Here is a 20475-nt window from a genome sequence, read left to right as displayed (position 1 = left end):
AAAAAAGTTTTGAGCTATCGATTTTGTCGATAAAAGGTTGTGGACTAGTTTAACATTCTTTTAAAATTCATCATCTTGCTATGTGAGGATTTTACATCTAACCAATTTGTATAAGTTGAAAATTGTTAAACACATCTATCAGGATGCATAATCAAATACTTAGAGACCTATTTGACAGTTTTTAAATTCAAAGATCTATATGATTTTAATGAATATACAAGTAATTGCAATAGATAATACTTTTACGACCTGTTTGATTTAAGATTTTATAAATGCTTAAGATGTTTGAAAATAGGATGTCTAAGAACGAAAGATAACAATATTTGGTTGTATATAAGAAATGATATCAAAATCTGATGAACAAAAATTATGTCGTGGAATTAAATATGAAAATCTTGTATAATTTTAATAGATCGATTAATTAGTTAGGATTCAAAATTAGTATTTTTAATTTTTTGAAAATAAAAAAAAAATAGTTTAATAACAATATATTATATAAAAAGAAGAAAAAAATAGAGACAGAAAATGGGACGACACATCGATTATGGCATGTGAGGGTGTGTACAATGAAGCCAAGCATGGTCCGACACTTCGGTCACGAGAATAGCCGTTGACAAACGCGTTCGTTCTTCCTTTAATCCTCACCTCATTATTATTTCTTTCCACAAAACTTTATATTTAACTTTAGAACATTAGAAATTATTATTAAATACAACAATGTCGAAAAACAATAATAACAACAACAATAATAATAATGACCTTCATGTCAATAAGATTAAAATCCATGCTTGTTACTTTTACCTTTCAACTTCCAATTTTGCCCTCCCAAACTCCCTTTATATTCATCCACAGTCCTTCCTCTTCCCAATCTCTCTCTCTCTCTCTCTCTCTCTCTTTCTCATATGGCCTCCAAACTTTTCACCTCCATCTACCCTTTTCTCTTCCTCTTCCTCTTCTTTTCCTCCTCCTCAACCACCCCCGTAGCTGCTCGGCCGGTTCCCGGTTTTTCAAACGCTTTTCTCGGTACTTCTCGAGATGGGGTATGAAATTTATCACCCAATTCCTCAGCTTGTTCATTCATTAATAATATATGTTTCTTAAAAGAATAGAAGTGTTTTTGTTTTTGAAGGTTGTGGATGATGTTTTGGAGGAGGAGAGTTGTGATGAAATTGGAGAAGATTATTGCTTGATGAGGAAAACTGTTGCAGCTCATGTTGATTATATCTACACAGATAGCCAGAAGCCATGAGATATTATTTAGTTTTCACTTTTGTCCCAATTGTACATTCTCACCAGTTTTTAATAAATAGATTTTGAGGGAAAATTAAAATGAAAAATGGTGACAAAAGACAAGACATTCTTTTGTATTTTTCTCTTCATTTTTGGAAAAATTGATAGTCATTAATTGCATCAACCTATATGGTACTTATATCTCTAATTATTCACGATCCAGTCTTATAACAGAACTATAAATCTCTAATGGGAGTGTCTCAAAGTCATAATAAGTGTTGATTAATTTAATCGAAGATTTTAATTAATTAATATTGAATCATTAGCACTCATAATTGTAATTGTAGGTTCATTAACTCACACGGCTAGCTCAAAACAAGAACAAAAGAATTTTGAAAGAGTTTGGGATGTCCAAATTGGCCGTGAGACTTTTTTCTAATTATAATTATATATATAAGATATAATGTATGAGAAATTTAATTCACTTTGGATAAAATTCAAATAATTTGGATTCATATTAAAACTATACGTTAGCATTAAAAGGAATGAGTTCAATATTAAAGTATAGATTACAAAGGGATGTGCATTTGAGCGAGAAATGTGTTATATTAAGTTGTGAAGAATTAGAGAAACACATATATGTTCCATCTTATAGGTGAGATAGCAACGATCTACAAGTTATTTAGAAGTAAACATGTGTTTCATTTTATTATACGCAAGATATTTCAAGTATATCTATATAGTACATATCAAATATAAGATCGAGCATATACAATATCAATCAGTAAGTACTTGAAGTTACACATGAAAGTATCGACAATATATCTAACATCAATCAATCAACATTTCAAATGTATCTACTATATTAAATTTTAACGTGCAATCAATATTCTACCAAATATCAATTAATAAAACCATATATTTCGAGTTCATCAACAAATTATATGACATCAATAAACACAAACATATTAAATTTTGAGTATATCAACAAGCTATGATACTGGACATCAGTCATATTAAGATACGAGCACATAGCAAATATATTAAAAAATTTAGTGCTATCACTACATGGCATCAATCAATTAACATACTAAAATTTCAACGATAATTAAGATTTCAAACACATTCTGTAGATTATCGTACAACAATTAGAAAACATATTAATTTCTAGTCCACCAAACATATCAATGATCAAAAGTATCGCAACACTTTTGAAAAACTGCAAACATGATAAAGTTTATTGGTGATATACTTCTATCACTAATAGTTTTTTATGATCTATCAGTGATAAATCGATATTTGCAATAAGGTTTAAGAGTAATATGCTTCATCGTTAATTCGAATAAATTGTACTTTAAATATGATTTTTTAAAAACTTTTGTCAATCTATTTGCGAACTTTGCAACTACGCCCAAAAAAAGCTGTGAGTATATGAAAATGGTATGAACTGATTTGTTTTTAGAGTGGGGAAATTGGACGGGACATCTTGTCCTATCAAACTATTAGTAAGGACGGATACTAAAAATTTTAAGTACTGTGTATAAATAAATGAGGAGGGCCATCAATTTAGGCGCCAATATAACCACCATTTTCCCGCCGGCAACTTCACCGACGTCAACATCTCTTCTTCCTCTCCCACTTAACTGTCACAAGCGGAACGCAGTCATTCGTTCGGAGAAAACAATGGCCAACCCCGTCGCCGGAGACAAAAGGCAGTATTGGCTTCTCAAGACGGAGCCAGCAGAGTGGTCGTGGGCGGACCAAGCCGCCAACGACGGACGATCAAAGTGGGACGGCGTTAAGAACAAGCAAGCTCAGAAGCATCTTAAGTCCATGAAACTCGGCGACCGCTGTTTCTTCTACCACTCGGGCGCCAAGGCCCGCCGTGTCGTGGGCGTGGTCGCGGTCGCAAGGGAGTGGTACTCATCGGTGGAGGATGAAGTTGTCGTTGACGTGGAGGCAGTTGGAGAGATGAGGGAACCGGTGGATTTGAAAGAGATGAAGAAGGGGATGGAAGGGATGAAGAATTTCGCTCTGTTTAGGCAACCGAGGCTGTCGGTCGTGCCGGTTGCGAAGGAGATTTGGGATAAAATCTGCGAATTGGGAGGCGGATTTGAAGGAGATGGAACTGAGGGCGGGCATGGGAGTGATTGAATTTGAATGCTCTCAAGGTGTTTGTGAATATGCTCAGGAGAATTTTAAGGGAATTGAATGCATAAACCGTATCTGTTTTGGAAATGTGGGAAGAAGAAGATCTAGAAAGGGAAAGGCTCAGTCAGGTATATATATATATATATATCTATACATATTGTTTTTGTTGTCTGTTTAATGGTGGCTTATGAATTCTTGGGGAATCAAATTTTTGATCATCTAGTTTCTTTAGTTCTTCAACAATGGCTGAACCACATAGAGGTTTACATTTACTTCCCGATCTTTCTTTTGTATTTGTATATATTTCTTCTAATTGAACACAACTCAACTAGCATGCAATGTATTAGCAATCAGTTTCAAGTTCAAATTTTCATTGTTTTATTGAAATTTGAAGCTTATCTATTGTCATAATATCTTTGTTTAGATTGGTGTTGCATCATTACCTATAACATTGGGAGTATATGCACAAAACTAAAATACAAACACAACACAAACATTTGTTACCTAGTTTCGCAAAATATTACCTATGTTTTGGGGTCTGTTTGTCCGAGGAAAGATAAACTTATTTGTAAAGAAATTGAAAATACAGAACACACTATTAGCTTAACTCCTTGCAAAATTATTTTTCAAACTTTTTTGGTGCTATCTTAGTACACCACTAAGGTGTACCAATCCCGACCCTTAGTTCATTTTTTTATACCATAGACCTTGTCATATAGATACAGTCACACACTTATCAGCAAAAAATATCCAACTAGAGAATCATGAGTGTTGAGTCATTGCCGATGGAGTCGGTGACATTCCCCTAGGATTTCTCGTTCGAGGTACAAAACCAAATTAAAACAAATAATAAAAAACTGTTGGAAGACTAGTTTGGAACCCATAATAAAAACTAAGTCTTGGGTTTCACTTATCAATTTTTTTTGGGAAAAAACTTCTAACATTTTTCAAAATGAGACTACTTATTATGTAGTTGTGAATTTATAGGACTTTTTGAGACCAGCCAAAATTTGGTCATTTTTTAGTAGGCTATAACCTTGCAATTTTTTAAAAGAGTTGGGTGCCACCTTAGTCCACCCTTGGAGCTCCAATCACGACCCTTAGATCACTTTTTTGTGTCATGGACCTTGCCACGAATACGATCCCACATTCAAAACAAAAGAGGGTAAAAAAGACTTTGTTTTGGAAAATTGTACTTTTTTTTATATTTATTTCAATATGGTAACCAATTCAATTATAGTTTGTTCCCCTAATAATCTACGTGTATGCACAATTTGCCCTCATACCACATGTGAAAGTGCAATTCTATCTTTCCGTTATATATCTTTCTGAGTTTCCATTTTCTTTTCTTTAATTTAAAGTCTACATAGGTAAAGTGAGCTTAGATCAAAGATAATCAATATAATTTTTCATCTTAGAGTTAGGAAGTTTGATCTTTTAACTCCACAATTGTTGTATATATATAAGAATGGATAGATTTGATTTAATTTTGATAATATATTATTTATTAAATTATGTTTAAGTTGGACAAGTTTGAAAATAATAATTTTAAAATACTTTAAAAAAATTGATGACAAAAGTGAAATTTTCAAATGATTGAAGAAAAAAAGTGAAAAGAAATTAAAATCTATTTTTTAAAGTAACTTTTCATTTATCCCTTCATCTTTTTACAATTTTAAATTTTACTTTTAATTGATAAAAAAATGTCAATTATTTAAGTCAGCCCGTACAAATTATATATCAAAAAGTGAAGCATATTTAAACATATTACACATGTTATTATGATGTTACATAATGGCTACATAAAATTCAAACTATTTCAAAGCAAAAACTCATTTTTCCTTCTAATGGGATATGTACATCTAACATTTTATTCGAGCATAAAGATAATTATAATAGTAGGTATTCAAATAGTATAGATTTAGGGTGCGTACTGTTTTAATCTAGATTAGGTGTGTTCAATTTAAAACAAGTTGGTCTCGGTTCTATTGAATTTTATTCGATGTTTTAACTCCCTTTTTTTTCTTGAAATGATTTGAGACGCAAAAGAGGATGACAGAGAAATAAAAAATGTGGTACATGATCAACATGTATGAACAACCCATGGTGTTAGAAGGAGAGATAAGACAAACTTTAGGCCTTGATGGAGTGGTTGTCATAATTTAAAATTAATTCTATGAACCATATCCTTTCTTTTTCTAACTTCTAAAATTTTTAGAATATCAAAAAAGACATATTGATTCAAAAGGTTAAGTTGATTGATGAACAAAATTTAATATCCAATCATTCGTATGTTACATAGTACTAATTTTGGAAAAATTACATTTTTAGTCTTTAAATTTTTGAAAAATATATACTTTTGGTATTGAAAATTTAAAAAATGTATTTTTTTAGTCCTCGTGTCATATAGTATTTAAAACTCAAAAACTAAATACATATTTTTAAAACCTTAAAGACTAAAAATGTAACTTTTTTCTAAGACGTTAGGAGTCTTTGTAAAATTGAATATACATATATATATATATGGAAAGAAAATAAGTATGGTTATGTCATGAAATTATTGTAAGTTTTCCAAATGTTCACGAATGTATAAGTCTTAAGAATGACATGATATAGCATGTCACTAAAATAGGGAGATACTTTATTACGCCATCTCCTCATTTATATTTCATCTTTTCTTTAAATGGGAATCTATTTTTCATTTCACACCATAAATTCAACTCTTTTTTTATATTTCTCTAAAATAAAATAATAATACTTTTAAGATTGTGTTTATCCAATCTTTTGAATTTCATCTCAATTTATGCGATTGTTTTTATAAGAGATATTGCAATACAACAAGAGATGAGAAATTTGAATCCAAGATCTCTTGCCCTTGAATAAATACAAGTATCACTTAAACTAAGTTCATGTCAGCAACTTATAGATTTTTTATTTCGGAAAGTGGCCAGAAAAAAAGTAAAAATATCAATTTTCAACTTAAAAAAGAATTAAAAAAGGACCAAATTTAAATTTAAATTAGCAAAAGTATCGATTTAAAATAAACTAGAAATGAAAATAAAATTTAAGAAAAAACAACCATGGCCAAAAACCGAGAATCAAACTTATAATAAATCGATCAAAACTAAACCGAACATTGGTTTGGATCTTTTCCTATAAAATTGATTGGTTTTGGTTTGGTTATTAGTTGGCCCCAAAACCGTCAAAAACGAACCGACTATCGCCCCTTATTAATACGAAGATGTAGTGTCTTCTTTTTTAAACGTAATATTCACCATATCATAGTTAAGTGTAACGTGATTAGTTTGATTAAGGATGTCTAGATGAATTCTCAAAATGTCTCTTTTCATTAATAATAAAGTGCTCATAAATGCCTCTTTTTCATTAATAATAAAGGTGATGTCAAATGCACATGTGATTATCTATGTTTCCTTCTCCCACGTGAAGCATTGGAGGAGCAATTGTCTTCCCTATTTGATGTAATGGTTTCCAAGTGTTAAGTAGTTATTTAATTTCTTCAAATATGAGGAATTTGTGTGAAGATAGTTAAGTTATTAGGAAGTTAGTTTGATAATTTTGAAGGTTACATATGTATTGTATTGTTATGTTGTATTAGTAATTGAGTTTTGGTTAAATATATAATTATGATAAGGATTAAGGCGTTGATCTACAATTGGTTCCGAAATTCAAAGTCTCCGTGTCCGATATATTAGGAGGAGTGGCAAAGTCGTAATATAGTGGTTAAAAGGAGGGCAATTGTAATTAGAAAATTCAATAAAAATAGGGACACACTTAATGCGTGCTTAGTGTTTGTTTCTTCTTCTTCTTCTTCTATAAATGGAACCCCAAGAAGAGCCTCTTCGCTGCTACCCAATAAATCAAAACACATTACTCCTAAACCAAAACCAAACCCATTATTCAATCTCTTCCTTCATTTTTTAATCGCTCTTTACTTCAATGGCCAATCAGCTGGGGAATTTAGTGGAATCTATTAAATCCAAGGTGAAAGCATTGAAGAAATCCAAGAAGCCATATATCAAGATGGACAAAAGCTCCAGCGTTAAAGTTGAGATCCGTAGCCGAAAAGCTCGTTTGTTGATCGATAAAACCCTGAAAGTCGCGGATCGTCCTGGCAAACGTACAATTTCTTAGCCCAAACTCACTCACTCATTCAGGTCTTTTCTTTTCTTTTCATCATCACTTCCTATTTTTGTTCTCTCTCTTATCTCATCTTCGCCTTCTCAAATCAATTGTGTCCAATCTTAGTTTTCCTTTCTCCCTTCATCATTATGTACCTTCCGATTCTGTGTGATACTCAGATCAGATCGGTTTAAATATTATTTTAGTCTACTTTTAGTTTTGGGACAGTGTACTCTCAATCAATCGGGTTCGTTTTGGTTCTTGTAATTAGTATTCCTTTAAAAAATAGTATTTAAACCATCTCGATATGGAACCGTTTCGGAAACTTTGTAATTAATTATGAATCACACAGTATGAAGTATTACCAATTTGGTCTTGGGTGTTCTATCTTGTGACTCGCTTACCAATTCATTGCCTGGATTGATTTGAAATGAAGTGAGATGTGTTTTCCGGAAGGGAATTTGAATGAAATGAGTTTGTTGAATAAAAAGAAACAAAAGTGTAAGGGGTTTGTGATTGGGAAAATGAATTGCAATTAAGGAAGGACGAACGACATGGACGGCGGCCCGCCCAATTACGCCACTCTCCATTCTTCATAACTCTAATTAAATAATTGTCAAACTCAAACACACACATTATTTTTATTTTTATTTTTATTTTTATTTTATTACGCACTCTTTCATCTCCAAAGTCAATTAATTATTGAGCTCTAAAGTAGGTGATTCTGTTCCTCTTTTTTGTATTGAATTTGAAATTTAGTGATGCTTCTATCATGTGCTTAAACGACACGATACTATTCCAAAATAAATTAATTGTTGCAATATTGTTCTTGGCTTATCATCAAGTGTGGACCATCTTGAATCATGTGGTGGTAAAAAGTCTCCCCATTATTATGTATAGGGTGATCAATTCAAACTTTGGATATATTCAATAGTTAATACATATTTTTAGGTGGATTTAACTATGCTCTTGTTCATCTAAATACATTAAAAAGGATTGTCAATCTATGATTAAATTATAAGTATCATCCCTAATTCAGTTTTTGATATTGATTCACCCTTTTTTTATGGTATCTTCAAAATCTGTGACACGTATATATATTTTGAAATTAACCATCCTATTGGTCTATGCAAATTAAGTACATAGGAATTAGGATAAAGATTTCAATTCTATACTTCATTTAAATTTGTAATATTTATAACATAGATTATACGCAGATTTATTAGATACAAAGGGAATAGGAATAGTTCTAAAATTTTTATATTGAATTCTTTTTAAAAGTGTGGAAAAACATATTATTGACCGCACGCCTTAAATTTTAGGGATTGACTAATCGTATAATTTCTCTAAATTTAATATTTGTTTCTGACTTTCTATATATTCGTTATTCTTAGCCTTTACATAAATAGAATGAATTTGAAAATACAATTTCAAATAATAATTTACAATTTATCAAAAACAGCACCCATCCAAATCAAATCTCAAAACCAAGTGTAATGTAAAACACAAGAAATATATATATATATATATATACACACATATATAGTTGTGCTTTATATAACAAATATAATTTTATTAGTTTAGGCTTTGACTTGGAATTTTTGCATTCTTATTACATTAAATGAACTTAAAACAAACCCAAATTTATATTAATTTTTCCAAATTTGAAAGCATGGCAAAATGAGTTTAAAGATCAACACTTGAACCTTCATTTTGTGTTAAATATTAACGTCTATTAATTAATTTAAAAGATTTATTATTAATTATGTTTTCTTGTGTTTCGCTATAAAAACTAATTGAGAATTGTTAATGCTAATAACTAAAGTGAGTGTTTAATGGAAAACCAATGTTAAAATGTAAAACATTTTTAAATTTTAGAGACCGAATTGAAATAAAACTTAAATTTCAAGGTTAAAATTATAATCTATTGAAATATATAGACTAAATTAAAATAAAACTTAAAATTTATGGACTAATTAAATATGTAACATATTGAAACCTAAGAATCAAAATGTTATTTTTTTCAAAATATTATATTTAATAGTAGACATAAATAATTTTATGTCTAACGAGACTTCAAACTTTTAATTTTGCGTTTAGTAAGTAGCTATTTGTTATGCGTATTTGAATAACTTAACGACATACCATTTGTCACAAACTAAAAAATTGAGTGATCTAATTAACATGGAATTGAATTTAAGAACTTATTAAGTTTAGGAATAAAGGAATCTAATCCAGAAGATAAATATAGAAAGTTGAGAAAAATTCAAAAAAAAAAAAAAAAAAAAATTCAAAGTCGACCAAGATGAGATGGGCCTGACTTGAAGAGTCCACCAGAAGATTGGGCCAAAGGGAAACCATAACCAACCCATTGGGCCTCTTAGCAATAATTGGTGAAAATGAAGTTGTAGTAAAATCCAAAGTTTGAGTCAAATGTCTTCTAAAAAGGAAATTATTAAAAAGAGAAAACATGTGAAAAGAAGAAAGAGAGAAGATGAAGAAATGATGAGAAAGGCATAGAGTGATAGGCTTTGCAAAGAGAAATGGGAACATTTGAAGTGAAAAGAAACAATGAAAAATAGAAATAAATGATAACAATAACAATAAACTCCCAATAGGTTTACAAAGGGAATTGAAGAGTTTTGTTTTGGTTGTGGTTGGGAAGGCAAAGCCTGATTTTCCCATACCTTTCTTAAATTAAAAAGCTTTCTATTTTATCCAACAATTTCATTGATTTATTTTATTTTATTTTTTCTCTTTCTACATGGAAGAACTGAATGTGCAATAAAAAAGAAAAGGACATGTGGGCAGCATTAGAATTTTGACATCCTAAATTCCCAAATTGCCTAATTGTTTATTGTTTATTGTTTATTGTCTTTGGCAGTGTTTTGTAGAAGAAATCAGACCATTTTTCTGTCTAATTAAACAAATCAAGAACATCAATTCAATACATTTATTTATTTTTGGATGACATGATAAAAAAGCAAATCATGGCAGACAGTTTTGGGTGAAGCAAAAATTTCATTTTCTTTTTTAAAAAAGGAAAATGAAGGAAATCAATGAAACAGTAAGAAAATAATTGAATATGAGACTCATGGATTAACAAAATGGGCATGTTCTTAAGAACATCTCAACAACAACACACACACGCACTCTCTCTTTTCATATATTTCTTTTTACCAAAATTCCCATTACCCATTTCAACATTTGATTTGAGGGCACCTTTACCGATTTATAATAAAAATGGGTGTTACGGTAAATAGGATTCTATTCGTAGATCAATTGTAATGGACGGGTCATAATCGAACGTATAATTGATCGCATTTGATCACATTTATGTAAAATCATGAATTTTGTCATATTTACTCTCACTTTTAGTTTTGTAGGTCACACAATTAATAGCAGTAATAATAAATCATTACTTTTTTCTTATGAATAAGTAACAATAATAGTAACGACAACGATATGATGTAATTGGATTGCGCATCCCTCCACTCGTCACTTAGTTTGCATATTTTTAATTACAGGTTTGGAAATTGATCTCAAATGTCAATACCAATTAAACAACACCATAGATAATCAAATTGAATGGAGTCAACTCTAAGTCATTCCTACAGGCAGGTTCCAAACATCACGAGTTCGACCGGAGTCCAAAGAGACCTTTTCAAACAAGGCATTTTAGTATGTTTTTGTTAGGCTACAACATGGGCTGAATTTGAAGTTGGTTTTGTTTTGTCCTTGTCCTTCTTTTAATACCAAAATTTGATTTATTGAGTTTTGTTGTGGATTTGATAAAATCCCACCTAATCAAATCTTAAAAGTTTTGGGCAGTTTTTGGTTCTTCTAATTTTGTCCTGTTTCATAGAGTGAGGACCAATCACTAAAATAATGAATATTGAAAGAAAAAGTAAAATTGGTCATTGTATTATTGAGTCTCTCATGGAAGTAGAAGTGATTCATAAATCTGCTCATAAGTTTGCTTTGCTGTTTTCCATTTCTTTTATGAAAGTAACCCTTTCTTTTTCAAACTTCCTTTTTCTACCCATCAATTTTTTGGCACAAACAATTTTGGAAACACCCTTCCTTTACACAACTAATAAGGATCCATTCAATTAATTTATGTACATCAAAAAATCTTTGGTAAAAAAATGCAAGAATCTACCTGTATAATAGATTAATTGGTTACTTTTCTTTTTTCCCACACCAAAAACCAAGCCCTGATTTGGTAATCATTCGTTCTTATTTTTCTGTTTTTAAAAACTAATTTATGCTTGTTTCAATTTTGTTAAAGCAATATTTGAATTCTCAGTAAAAATTGAAAAACAAAAACAAGTTCTAAATATTAATAGAAAGTAGAGAAAATAATACAAAATATCGCAGCTTAGAATTTGTCCGATAGAACCAAATCACCGATGTTGAAAAAACTTACACTGTTGATTGATTAAGAAATTGAATTTCCAAAAGAATAAATTCCATTTTCCAACCTTTTTGGTCTGAGGTTGGTTCCCATTGCATTGACAGTTACAAAAAGAAAAAGAAACAAAACCCATCTCTTCAAGATCCATTTTCCACTACATTTGACAAACTTTTCACAATATTTCAGCGCAGCAAAACTACATTAATTAACAGCTTCAGAAGAAAAGTAACGAACAAAACAAAGACACCCATCTCATCTCTTCTCATCATCTCATCCCTATCCCTCTTTTACCTTCAAACAATCTGTCCAAGGAAGCAAAATCAAACCAATCAGTTTAAAACAATCAAAATCAACCATCATGAATTGGGCTTTTTATAAGTGCCAAAAACACAACCAATAGCTTAACTGGTTCTTTTGCAACCTATTTCCTGATAGAGAAGATTGAAGGAACCCAAAATGCTCTGTAAATGCTGATCTTTCCTGCATCAACAAGCAACAAACAATGTCTATTAATATGCAATGCATTGGAGAGAAAAGAACAGACTAACTAACAGACTTAATTACCTCAAAATGATTAGTTTGAGATAACCCCAAGAAGCTTTCCATTGAAGCTTGATTGGTGAAATTATTCTGAAGATTTGAAAGAAGCTAACTTTAATGAGTACCTAATTGGTCAAAACAGAATAATAATCATTGTAGAACGAGGCTAAAAAGTGGTCTAAAAGAACTTACAGCAGTGAAGTTGAGAGCAGGAGAACTAGCAGTGTCATCTAGGAAAGAAGAAGGTTCCTTCTGACATTGATATTCTTTAATTCTCTGCTTCTTCCCCTTTCTCTTCCCCAATGTAGCTGATTTAGATACATCAGAAAAATGGGCATCATCTTCATGGGAACAAGCTTCATCTTCAATGAAATGTGGAGGCCCAGAAGATGCATCAGAAACCATAGAAAGATCCTCAACAACCTCCTCCTCTTCTTCATCTTCTTCTTCAGTACCTTCAGGTTTCCAATATCCCTCGGTACAAAAACCACCCTCTTGGGCAACAATGTGATGAGAGGCACCATTCGAAAGAAAAGATTGCTCCAAATACAGAGTCCAACCAGACTCACACCCACTGCTACTCTCAGAACCCAACAAATCCATATTCCACAAAAATAAAATAAAATAAAATAAAATAAAATAAAATAAAAAAATCTGACTCAGGAAAATTATCAAACAGGTGGTGTGCAAGAAGCCAATTGAAGAAGAAAAAAAAACGAAGATTGCACAAACAGATCAGTCAGCCCTAGAATAAGATTTTGAGAAAGGGAAGCAAGGAAGCAAAGTGGGTTTTGTCCTGACTTTGAGATTGTGTATGTGAGTGTAGTGAAATGAATGAATCAAAATGAAAAGTGGGAGTTGGGTGTGGTGGGTTTATAGTATAATGTAAGATGATGAATGAATGTTGAAGTGTTAACAGAGAGAAAGTAAAAAAATTCACATGGAAGACAGCGAGGCATTAAATCAAAAACGTCGTTGTTGTTATTGTTGTTGTTTCTACAGTACAATCAAGACACTTGGTGTCTGAATTCATGGTGATGGTGGGGTAATGAAGTTGAGGTTTAGGGTTAAAGATTATAAAAAAGAAAAGAAGATATCTGGAAACGTGCGGTACTGTCCTGAAAATTCCATGGGAGAAAGGGATTCTTTTGGTTTTTGTGTTCAGAATTAGAATGGATTTTGGGTTTTTCTGATCCATACACAAATCAAATCTCCTTCCCCCTCACTACTTTACCTAATGAACAATCTTTCTTTTCTTAATTTCCTTTTTACAAACATGGAGAGGATGAGGATCCCATCTTTGATTTTGATTTTGAGGCTTACAGTACAAAATCATTTAGTTTTTTATCTTTTATGTTCGACATTTTAATGGTATTTTCAAAATCAGAAAAAAAAAATTAAAAAAAAAAAATGTTTTTCCAAAATAATAAAAAAAATACAAACTATTTATGTTTTATAGTACAAAAAAAACCTAAAGGTTAAAAGCTTTTTACAGTTTCATTTTATCATAAAATATAAATAGTTTGTCCGTTTTATCGTTTATTTTTTATTCCCCTTAGAAAACGGGAACCTAGACCATAAGAAAACAAACACAATTAAGTATGAAACCTAAATATAATAATCAAACAAAACATTAAGATTTTCACTGGAAGTAAACTTCAAAACTATACATCCCTAATCGATCAATTAATTACGTTCAAAATTCAAACTCGTCAAATGCTTGTTATATATAGAAACAAACAATTAAAAACTTCACGAACCAAATCAACAAAACAAGTTACATGTAAAAGTCCAAGTATAACCTACAAACTGAATGATATATTAAAAGACGTGAGGTATGGTTAAATTAGAGGAATGGGGTTTGAATTAGAATTGGAAAAATATAATTGTTTGGTTCACATGCAATCACATTCTCAAAATCTCTCGATACTAATCTCTATATTTAAAAAAAGAAAAACAAAATCACATACACTTACTTACACACTCATCTCTCTCTTAACCCTTTTCAAGAAATACGCTCACCTGTAGTTTTGCCTCTAACCACTCGCTCACTCACACACACACACACACATGTCTCCACGTGTCCCTTTTTTCTATTTCTGAATTCCCCAAATATTCACACACATGCTCCCACGTGCACACGATTTTCAACTTTCTCTCTATTTTTCATTTTTTCTTAATTCCCCCATTTTTTATATTTTTCTTTTCTTAAATTAAAATTTTAAATAATAATAATAATAATAATAATAATAATAATAATAATAATACAATTGTGAAACATGGGTCCTAATTCCAATGTTTTCTTTTTTCCATTCTATTTTAAAAGAAGAACAAGTGTAATTTCTAAATTTGTCTATATCTTACACCTATTCTTTTTGTCACATCTACATTTTTTCTTTCTTTCTTTTTTAAATAGAGAAATTTGACATACACACTATTTGAATTATTAATATTTATTGTTGATAATAACGTCATCTTGACTGTTCAAAGATTGTATATTTCAATTCTTTATAAAATAATTGAGATCTATATATATGTATATATCGAAAATGTAAGTTTGAAAGAAGAAGGATAAAATAAAGGGACCAACACATGTGAAAGTACAAAGTAGAGTTCTTCATAAATTTGAAGTCTTGTAGAATAACATGCTTAGTCGTTTAATGTGATTTTGTTTTTCAAGTTGTAGAAGCTATTTCGATCGTGATAGTGTGAGTCACGTTGTCTTGGTTCATTGCATATATACGTATATTCAACTTTATAAAAAAAAACGTTTCTCAAAAGAATTCTCTAAAATAGTAACTAGAGTCCTACGCTAAATATTATCAAGCGAAAGACAAGGATTAATTACTTGATTTTTTAATCATACCTATTAACTTGATAAAAACTTAAAAAGAAAAAAATACATTCAAATGATTGAAAAAAGAGAGATTAAAAAATGTTTTTTTTTTTTTTTATAGATTGTGAAGAAATTAAATATAATGCATGTGATGGTCAAAAAGTGGGCAACTAGTCTCACCAAACTTATCCATAGACCAAATCCTTAGGATAGTAATGTGAAAAACAAAGCCATTTTCAAAGGCTATTGTTTTAATTTAGCATTAAAACAATTCTATATAGAGGGTTTAGCCCTAGATTAAGACCATGTTGCTATTAATAAATAAGGAGGGGCTTAAATATAAACTTGGCATATATATATATATATATATAACTTTATATAGAGCTAGGTAGATACCATGTGCAATATAATTAATATATAATTCTAATTTTCTTTTTTCTTTTTATTTTTCTCTCTTGGATCCCTCATTATTATAGAGCCATGAATAAGAAGCTCATGCAAGAGGGGGGTTGAATTAATAGAGCTTTCATCCAAAAATGTATTACACACACCTTTCATTTAAATCTTGTAGGGTCATATATAATTGATCTGATTTTAATTCTTTTGACTCTCATATTGTCCTTTCATATTATTGTGTTTAAAGGGATAAATTTAATGCATGTAATTTCCTCAATTTTGACTTAAGGTCAATTTTCTTTTGCTCTTTTCTAATCAATGTAAAATTATGAATGTTTGACTAAATAAAACTAACCAATCATTAAAATTGCAAAAGTGAACTTTGTAATCAGTGTGAAATTTAGAAATATAATTTGAGATTAAGGTAAGAGTATAGATTAAAAAGAGGGTAATGAGAGAGAGAGAGAGAGAGAGAGAGAGAGAGAGGATATTTTATGAATGGGAGGTAAGGGTGTAAAAATAATGGGAGCAAGATAGGGGGTGTGGTGGACGCACTGTCATACAAATCAAATGCTCCATCCCCTGGGGACCACCACCAATTTTTTCACAAAAATTAAAAACACAAATTCTATCCTAGTCATTTGTTTTTGTCGTCTACTGGAACTGTCCCATTAAAACGGTACGTTGTACGGACTTCCGTACAATTAAGCGTTTCATACCACCGACGGTTCATTGCCCAAATCATCCCCCCCCCCCCCCCCCCCCTCCACTCCGCTTTTAAATTGGTTCCCTTTTTCTTCTTCTTCTTCTTCTTCTTCTTCTTCTTCTTTTACTCCACTCGGCCCGACCCACTTTCAAGTTTTTCACCTTTCATGTATGTTCTATGACTTTTCACGTGTGAGACTACATTTAAACTCGGGATCTCTTAACGTATCCATAACATTTAAGCTAAACTCAAATTAACTTCAATAATAAATATTGTTGAACTTGCATATATATTGTAGTTATCTTTTCATTTCTTTTTATACTTTTTATGATTATCCATAAACTAAATATTTCTTTTTATTTTAATTTGTTGACTAACTTCTTAAAAAATTATGAAATTCATTTTTATAACTCTCAAATACAAATTTATGAACTTCAACATATTTACCCATCACCTATCAACTCCACTAAATGACTCAATCACTCCCTAAATTTTGTTTCAAAGTTTGAAGTGTATATTTATAGTATAGAATACAATTTTAAATATATATATATATATAAGAATAGGCTAAATGGAGATATGAGCCCATTTATATTGGAATGTATGGCGGCCCATTGTAAATTGAATGCAAATGAGTTGGACCATCCATTACGGCTATGAACGGCCCAATTCCCGAAGTTTGAGTTTGGGCCTAGGCCTATCAGAAAATGGGTCAATGCAATTTTCAACCCAATATCCAAATTCCATTTTGACGAATAAAAGCTAACATTGGAAGTGAATAGATGGGATATTTGCAACGATTATAGGGCATACCTACATAAATAAAGTGATGTCCCATGATAAGTAGTTTTGCCCCTACCTCATTTCGTCCAAAACTCAATGTTGATCTTGCCCTAGTCTAGTTGTTGTTCGTCTTCATCTCTCAAAATCACTCACTCTCTCGCTATTTCACTCACTCGCTCTTTCTCGCTTTGTAGCTCTCTCTCACTCTGTCGCTTGCTCTTTCTAAAAAATAAACATTTGTTTTCTTAATATTATCTCCACCATCTTCTTCATTGTGTAATGGATTTGAGGACCTTCAATGAAACTATCGTTCCTCATTATAGACAACGACCTTTGCAATTTGATCACTAGTCACAAGCACATTACACATAATTTATCAACTACCATCTAAGTCTTCGTCACTTTTACGACACTAGAAAAATCTCATGTCATTAAATTCAACAAATTTAATTAACTAGTCTTCTCGATCTATTCATTCCAACCCCATGCCTCAAATTAAATGGATATTGATCATTTTGTTATAAAAGTGCTTCTCCAAGGACTAGTGAACAACAAAATAAAGCGATCTACAACCAAAAAAAAAAAAAAAAAAGAGTCTTTTAACTTCAATAGGCAAGAAGCAAATCTAGGTTTCCACAAATTTCTTACATCCACAAAGAAAAGTTGTTGATAAAGAACTTTATGTTTGACGATGTTATAAATCATAAATTCTAGAAAATAAATAAAATTTTGGTACGTAACTTATACATATATATATATACATGCATATAAAATATTTCTCGACGTATAAACTTCTCAAAATGACCTTTCTTTCCTTTTAGGAGTGTTTATCCAAGAATTCTAAAACTATTTCCTTCGTAGATGGAAACAAAAATCGGTAAAAGAAGGTTTGAAAGGGAGAAAAAAAAAGGGTAAATACTCGATGATTATGAATACTTTAAATTGATTCAAAATTAAAGTAAAACCTTGTGATCAAATAATTCAAAATTCAGCACATTTAATTTGTGAAGATATATTGGTGTGGTGTAGGCTACAATTTTATTTTAGTTTAAAAGCCTCTAATAAAGATGGTGACACTTCTTCCAATTTTTATCACTGCACTATGGTCTACAGCCACCCTAATGTATAAATGCACATTAATTACAAATGTGAGCATTTTGTTGTGAAAACAACTGAAAATATAATATTCTAATAAATAAAATAAAATCAAATATATAAATAAATAAATAAATAAATTAATTAAGAAAATTAAAGAAAAAGAAATTCTCTCTACTAACTTTAATTTATTTGAAATTTTAGCCAATATGTGTCATTTACAAACTCATTAAAAACATCTATTCATATACAAAATGACAAGTAGGTTGTCGCAAATGATGAATACTAATGGTGTCTCATATTGAGTTGAGACACACAAACAACAAACTAATGGTTTTCTTTAGCTCTCTTCTAGCCTTTTTTAAGCTTATTTCATGGGTCTCATTGAAGCTAATTTTACCTCAATAGTTCTATTGAACTCTCTCCAGCGAATGAAGATCCTCTCGAACTCTTTCATAGGTTCCTAATTTCTCTCCTATGCTCTCAAGCTTATTTGACATTATGGTTCCACAAAGGTCTCTAACCTCTCTTATGAATTCCCCATGGGTCCTTAAGCTTATGTCATGAGAGTCTCTCTAAGCTCTCTTAGAATTTTTTAGGATTCTTTAAGTAACCATGTCTCATGGGTTCTATTGAGTCATCTTAAGCAGCCAAATTTGTCCATAACACGTTAATTTTTCTACTCTAAAACTTCGGTCTATTCTAATTACTAAAAAAAGAAAAATAGAAAATAGATGTCTACATCTTTTTAACTCTCAAACTTATTAGTTGGTCTACAATTTCTTTCCCCTCTAAATTTTCTCATTTTCTCCTATGTATTTCTAAAATTGTTGTTGTCCCTTTCAAACTTTTCTCTTCCCAAACAAATGTTCTCTTTTAAACATAAATTTTCCCTCTTTTAAATTAAACTTTTAATTTCTTTCTTTCTAACATCTTTTTCATTCTTTGACTAAATGTTTTCTTCCCAACTCTTACCTCTTTTTAACTTCTCTTTCCAATACTTTTTTTCACTTTGGTATTTTTTTCCTTCAAATCTTTTTGTCTCTCTCAATTTATTAAGCAATTCAACTATCCATGCATGAGTTCACTCAACTTTTATAATTAAAAAAAAAAAAAAACAAATAAGAATCAATTACTTGTATTCTTTTTTCCTTCAAATAAGTAATTCAATTTTTTTTAAAAGAAAAGAATTGTCATTAAACATTGCTAAGTTTTTCAATATGGGATTTAGTTCCTAGCCTAAAAATAATTTTTATCAGCTTTCTTTAATCACTTTAAAGGTATTATAATCAAAGGTTTCTTAGAAAAGACAGAGTTATTATAATTAGTCACTGTTCTACCAAAGAAAAAAGGGGGGAGGAACATATTTATTTATTGTTTGGTTTTTTCTTTATGACTATTTATTTCTTCTTTTTAGGTCAAACATTTGTGAGAAATTGTACACTTTTTCCTTAGAACATGTGCCTCTAAATGTGTCATATTTAAATGTTTGGCTACTCACACTTAACCTAATAATAGTCAACATATTTATAAGTATTTTTTGTTGTAATAATTTTCAGTAATTTATCGGGTAGATATTGTATTTTATAAAATTATTAAGTCTCTAAGCAGTCTATCAATTAATTTAGACCAAAAAAAAAAAACCTCATTAAATTTTCAAATTCATTTCTACGGAGAAAGCCAATTTTTCAAACCCTCAATTAAAATAGGTTTCATTTTAAGAATAAGAAAAGTTACCCTAAACATTACACCCATATATAGTTTAATATAATTTAGTAATTATTCCATAGATTATTATGAACTTACCATTTCAAATCACGTTAATAATAATTAGAAGACATACCAAATATGGTTCCTATAAGATTAAGATCATGATAATACTTTTTCTAAATAGAAAAAAAAAAAAAAAAGAAACATATATATATATTTTTGAAAACTATTTTGGCTACTTCTTAAAAGCTAAGTAGAAGAGTACAAGTCATAACATAGGGTTGTATATTCATTATTAATATTTATATACATTCTTAATTTTTCTTTTTAATTACTATTGAATCTTATTGAAAATAAAAATAAGATTTTGTTTAGGCTACATGCCAAAAACAAATTGACATTGTTTACCATATCTTTGATATTTTGAGCTTCAACTTACCTTTACTTTATATAAATATTAACATATTTTCT

The 20475-nt window shown here is 30.3% G+C and overlaps 4 protein-coding genes across 5 annotated transcripts; 3 read left to right on the top strand and 1 right to left on the bottom strand.

Moving 5' to 3' along the window:
• Positions 1-484: 484 nt before the first annotated feature.
• LOC127150203 (phytosulfokines-like) lies at positions 485-1379 on the top strand. Its single transcript, XM_051087477.1, has 2 exons — positions 485-1040; positions 1130-1379. Exons 1-2 carry the CDS (start codon positions 903-905, stop codon positions 1247-1249), a joined length of 258 nt encoding a protein of 85 aa, XP_050943434.1. The 5' UTR covers positions 485-902; the 3' UTR covers positions 1250-1379.
• A 1258-nt stretch (positions 1380-2637) lies between these two features.
• On the top strand, positions 2638-3783 carry LOC103494826 (uncharacterized). Its single transcript, XM_051087476.1, has 2 exons — positions 2638-3469; positions 3500-3783. Exon 1 carries the CDS (start codon positions 2779-2781, stop codon positions 3382-3384), a length of 606 nt encoding a protein of 201 aa, XP_050943433.1. The 5' UTR covers positions 2638-2778; the 3' UTR covers positions 3385-3469; positions 3500-3783.
• A 3418-nt stretch (positions 3784-7201) lies between these two features.
• On the top strand, positions 7202-7906 carry LOC103494825 (uncharacterized). Its single transcript, XM_008456192.3, has one exon. It carries the CDS (start codon positions 7339-7341, stop codon positions 7531-7533), a length of 195 nt encoding a protein of 64 aa, XP_008454414.1. The 5' UTR covers positions 7202-7338; the 3' UTR covers positions 7534-7906.
• A 4030-nt stretch (positions 7907-11936) lies between these two features.
• LOC103494824 (protein SOB FIVE-LIKE 5) lies at positions 11937-13789 on the bottom strand. 2 transcript variants are annotated; one of them, XM_008456191.3, is made up of 4 exons: positions 12671-13789; positions 12503-12568; positions 12333-12418; positions 11937-12240 (listed from the first exon to the last, which is right to left on the bottom strand). In XM_008456191.3, coding segments are annotated over exons 1-4 (564 nt in total). In that variant the 5' UTR covers positions 13082-13789; the 3' UTR covers positions 11937-12239. The 2 variants fall into 2 exon arrangements, with proteins under 2 accessions (XP_008454413.2, XP_008454412.2); XM_008456190.3 differs by having other exon boundaries at positions 12345-12418.
• Positions 13790-20475: the final 6686 nt, after the last annotated feature.

The sequence above is a fragment of the Cucumis melo genome, chromosome 7 (genome assembly GCF_025177605.1).
Source record: "Cucumis melo cultivar AY chromosome 7, USDA_Cmelo_AY_1.0, whole genome shotgun sequence".
Taxonomy (NCBI): domain Eukaryota; kingdom Viridiplantae; phylum Streptophyta; class Magnoliopsida; order Cucurbitales; family Cucurbitaceae; genus Cucumis; species Cucumis melo.
The sequence above is the reverse complement of the archived record's forward strand: the minus strand, read 5'-3'. Positions and strand labels throughout refer to the sequence as shown.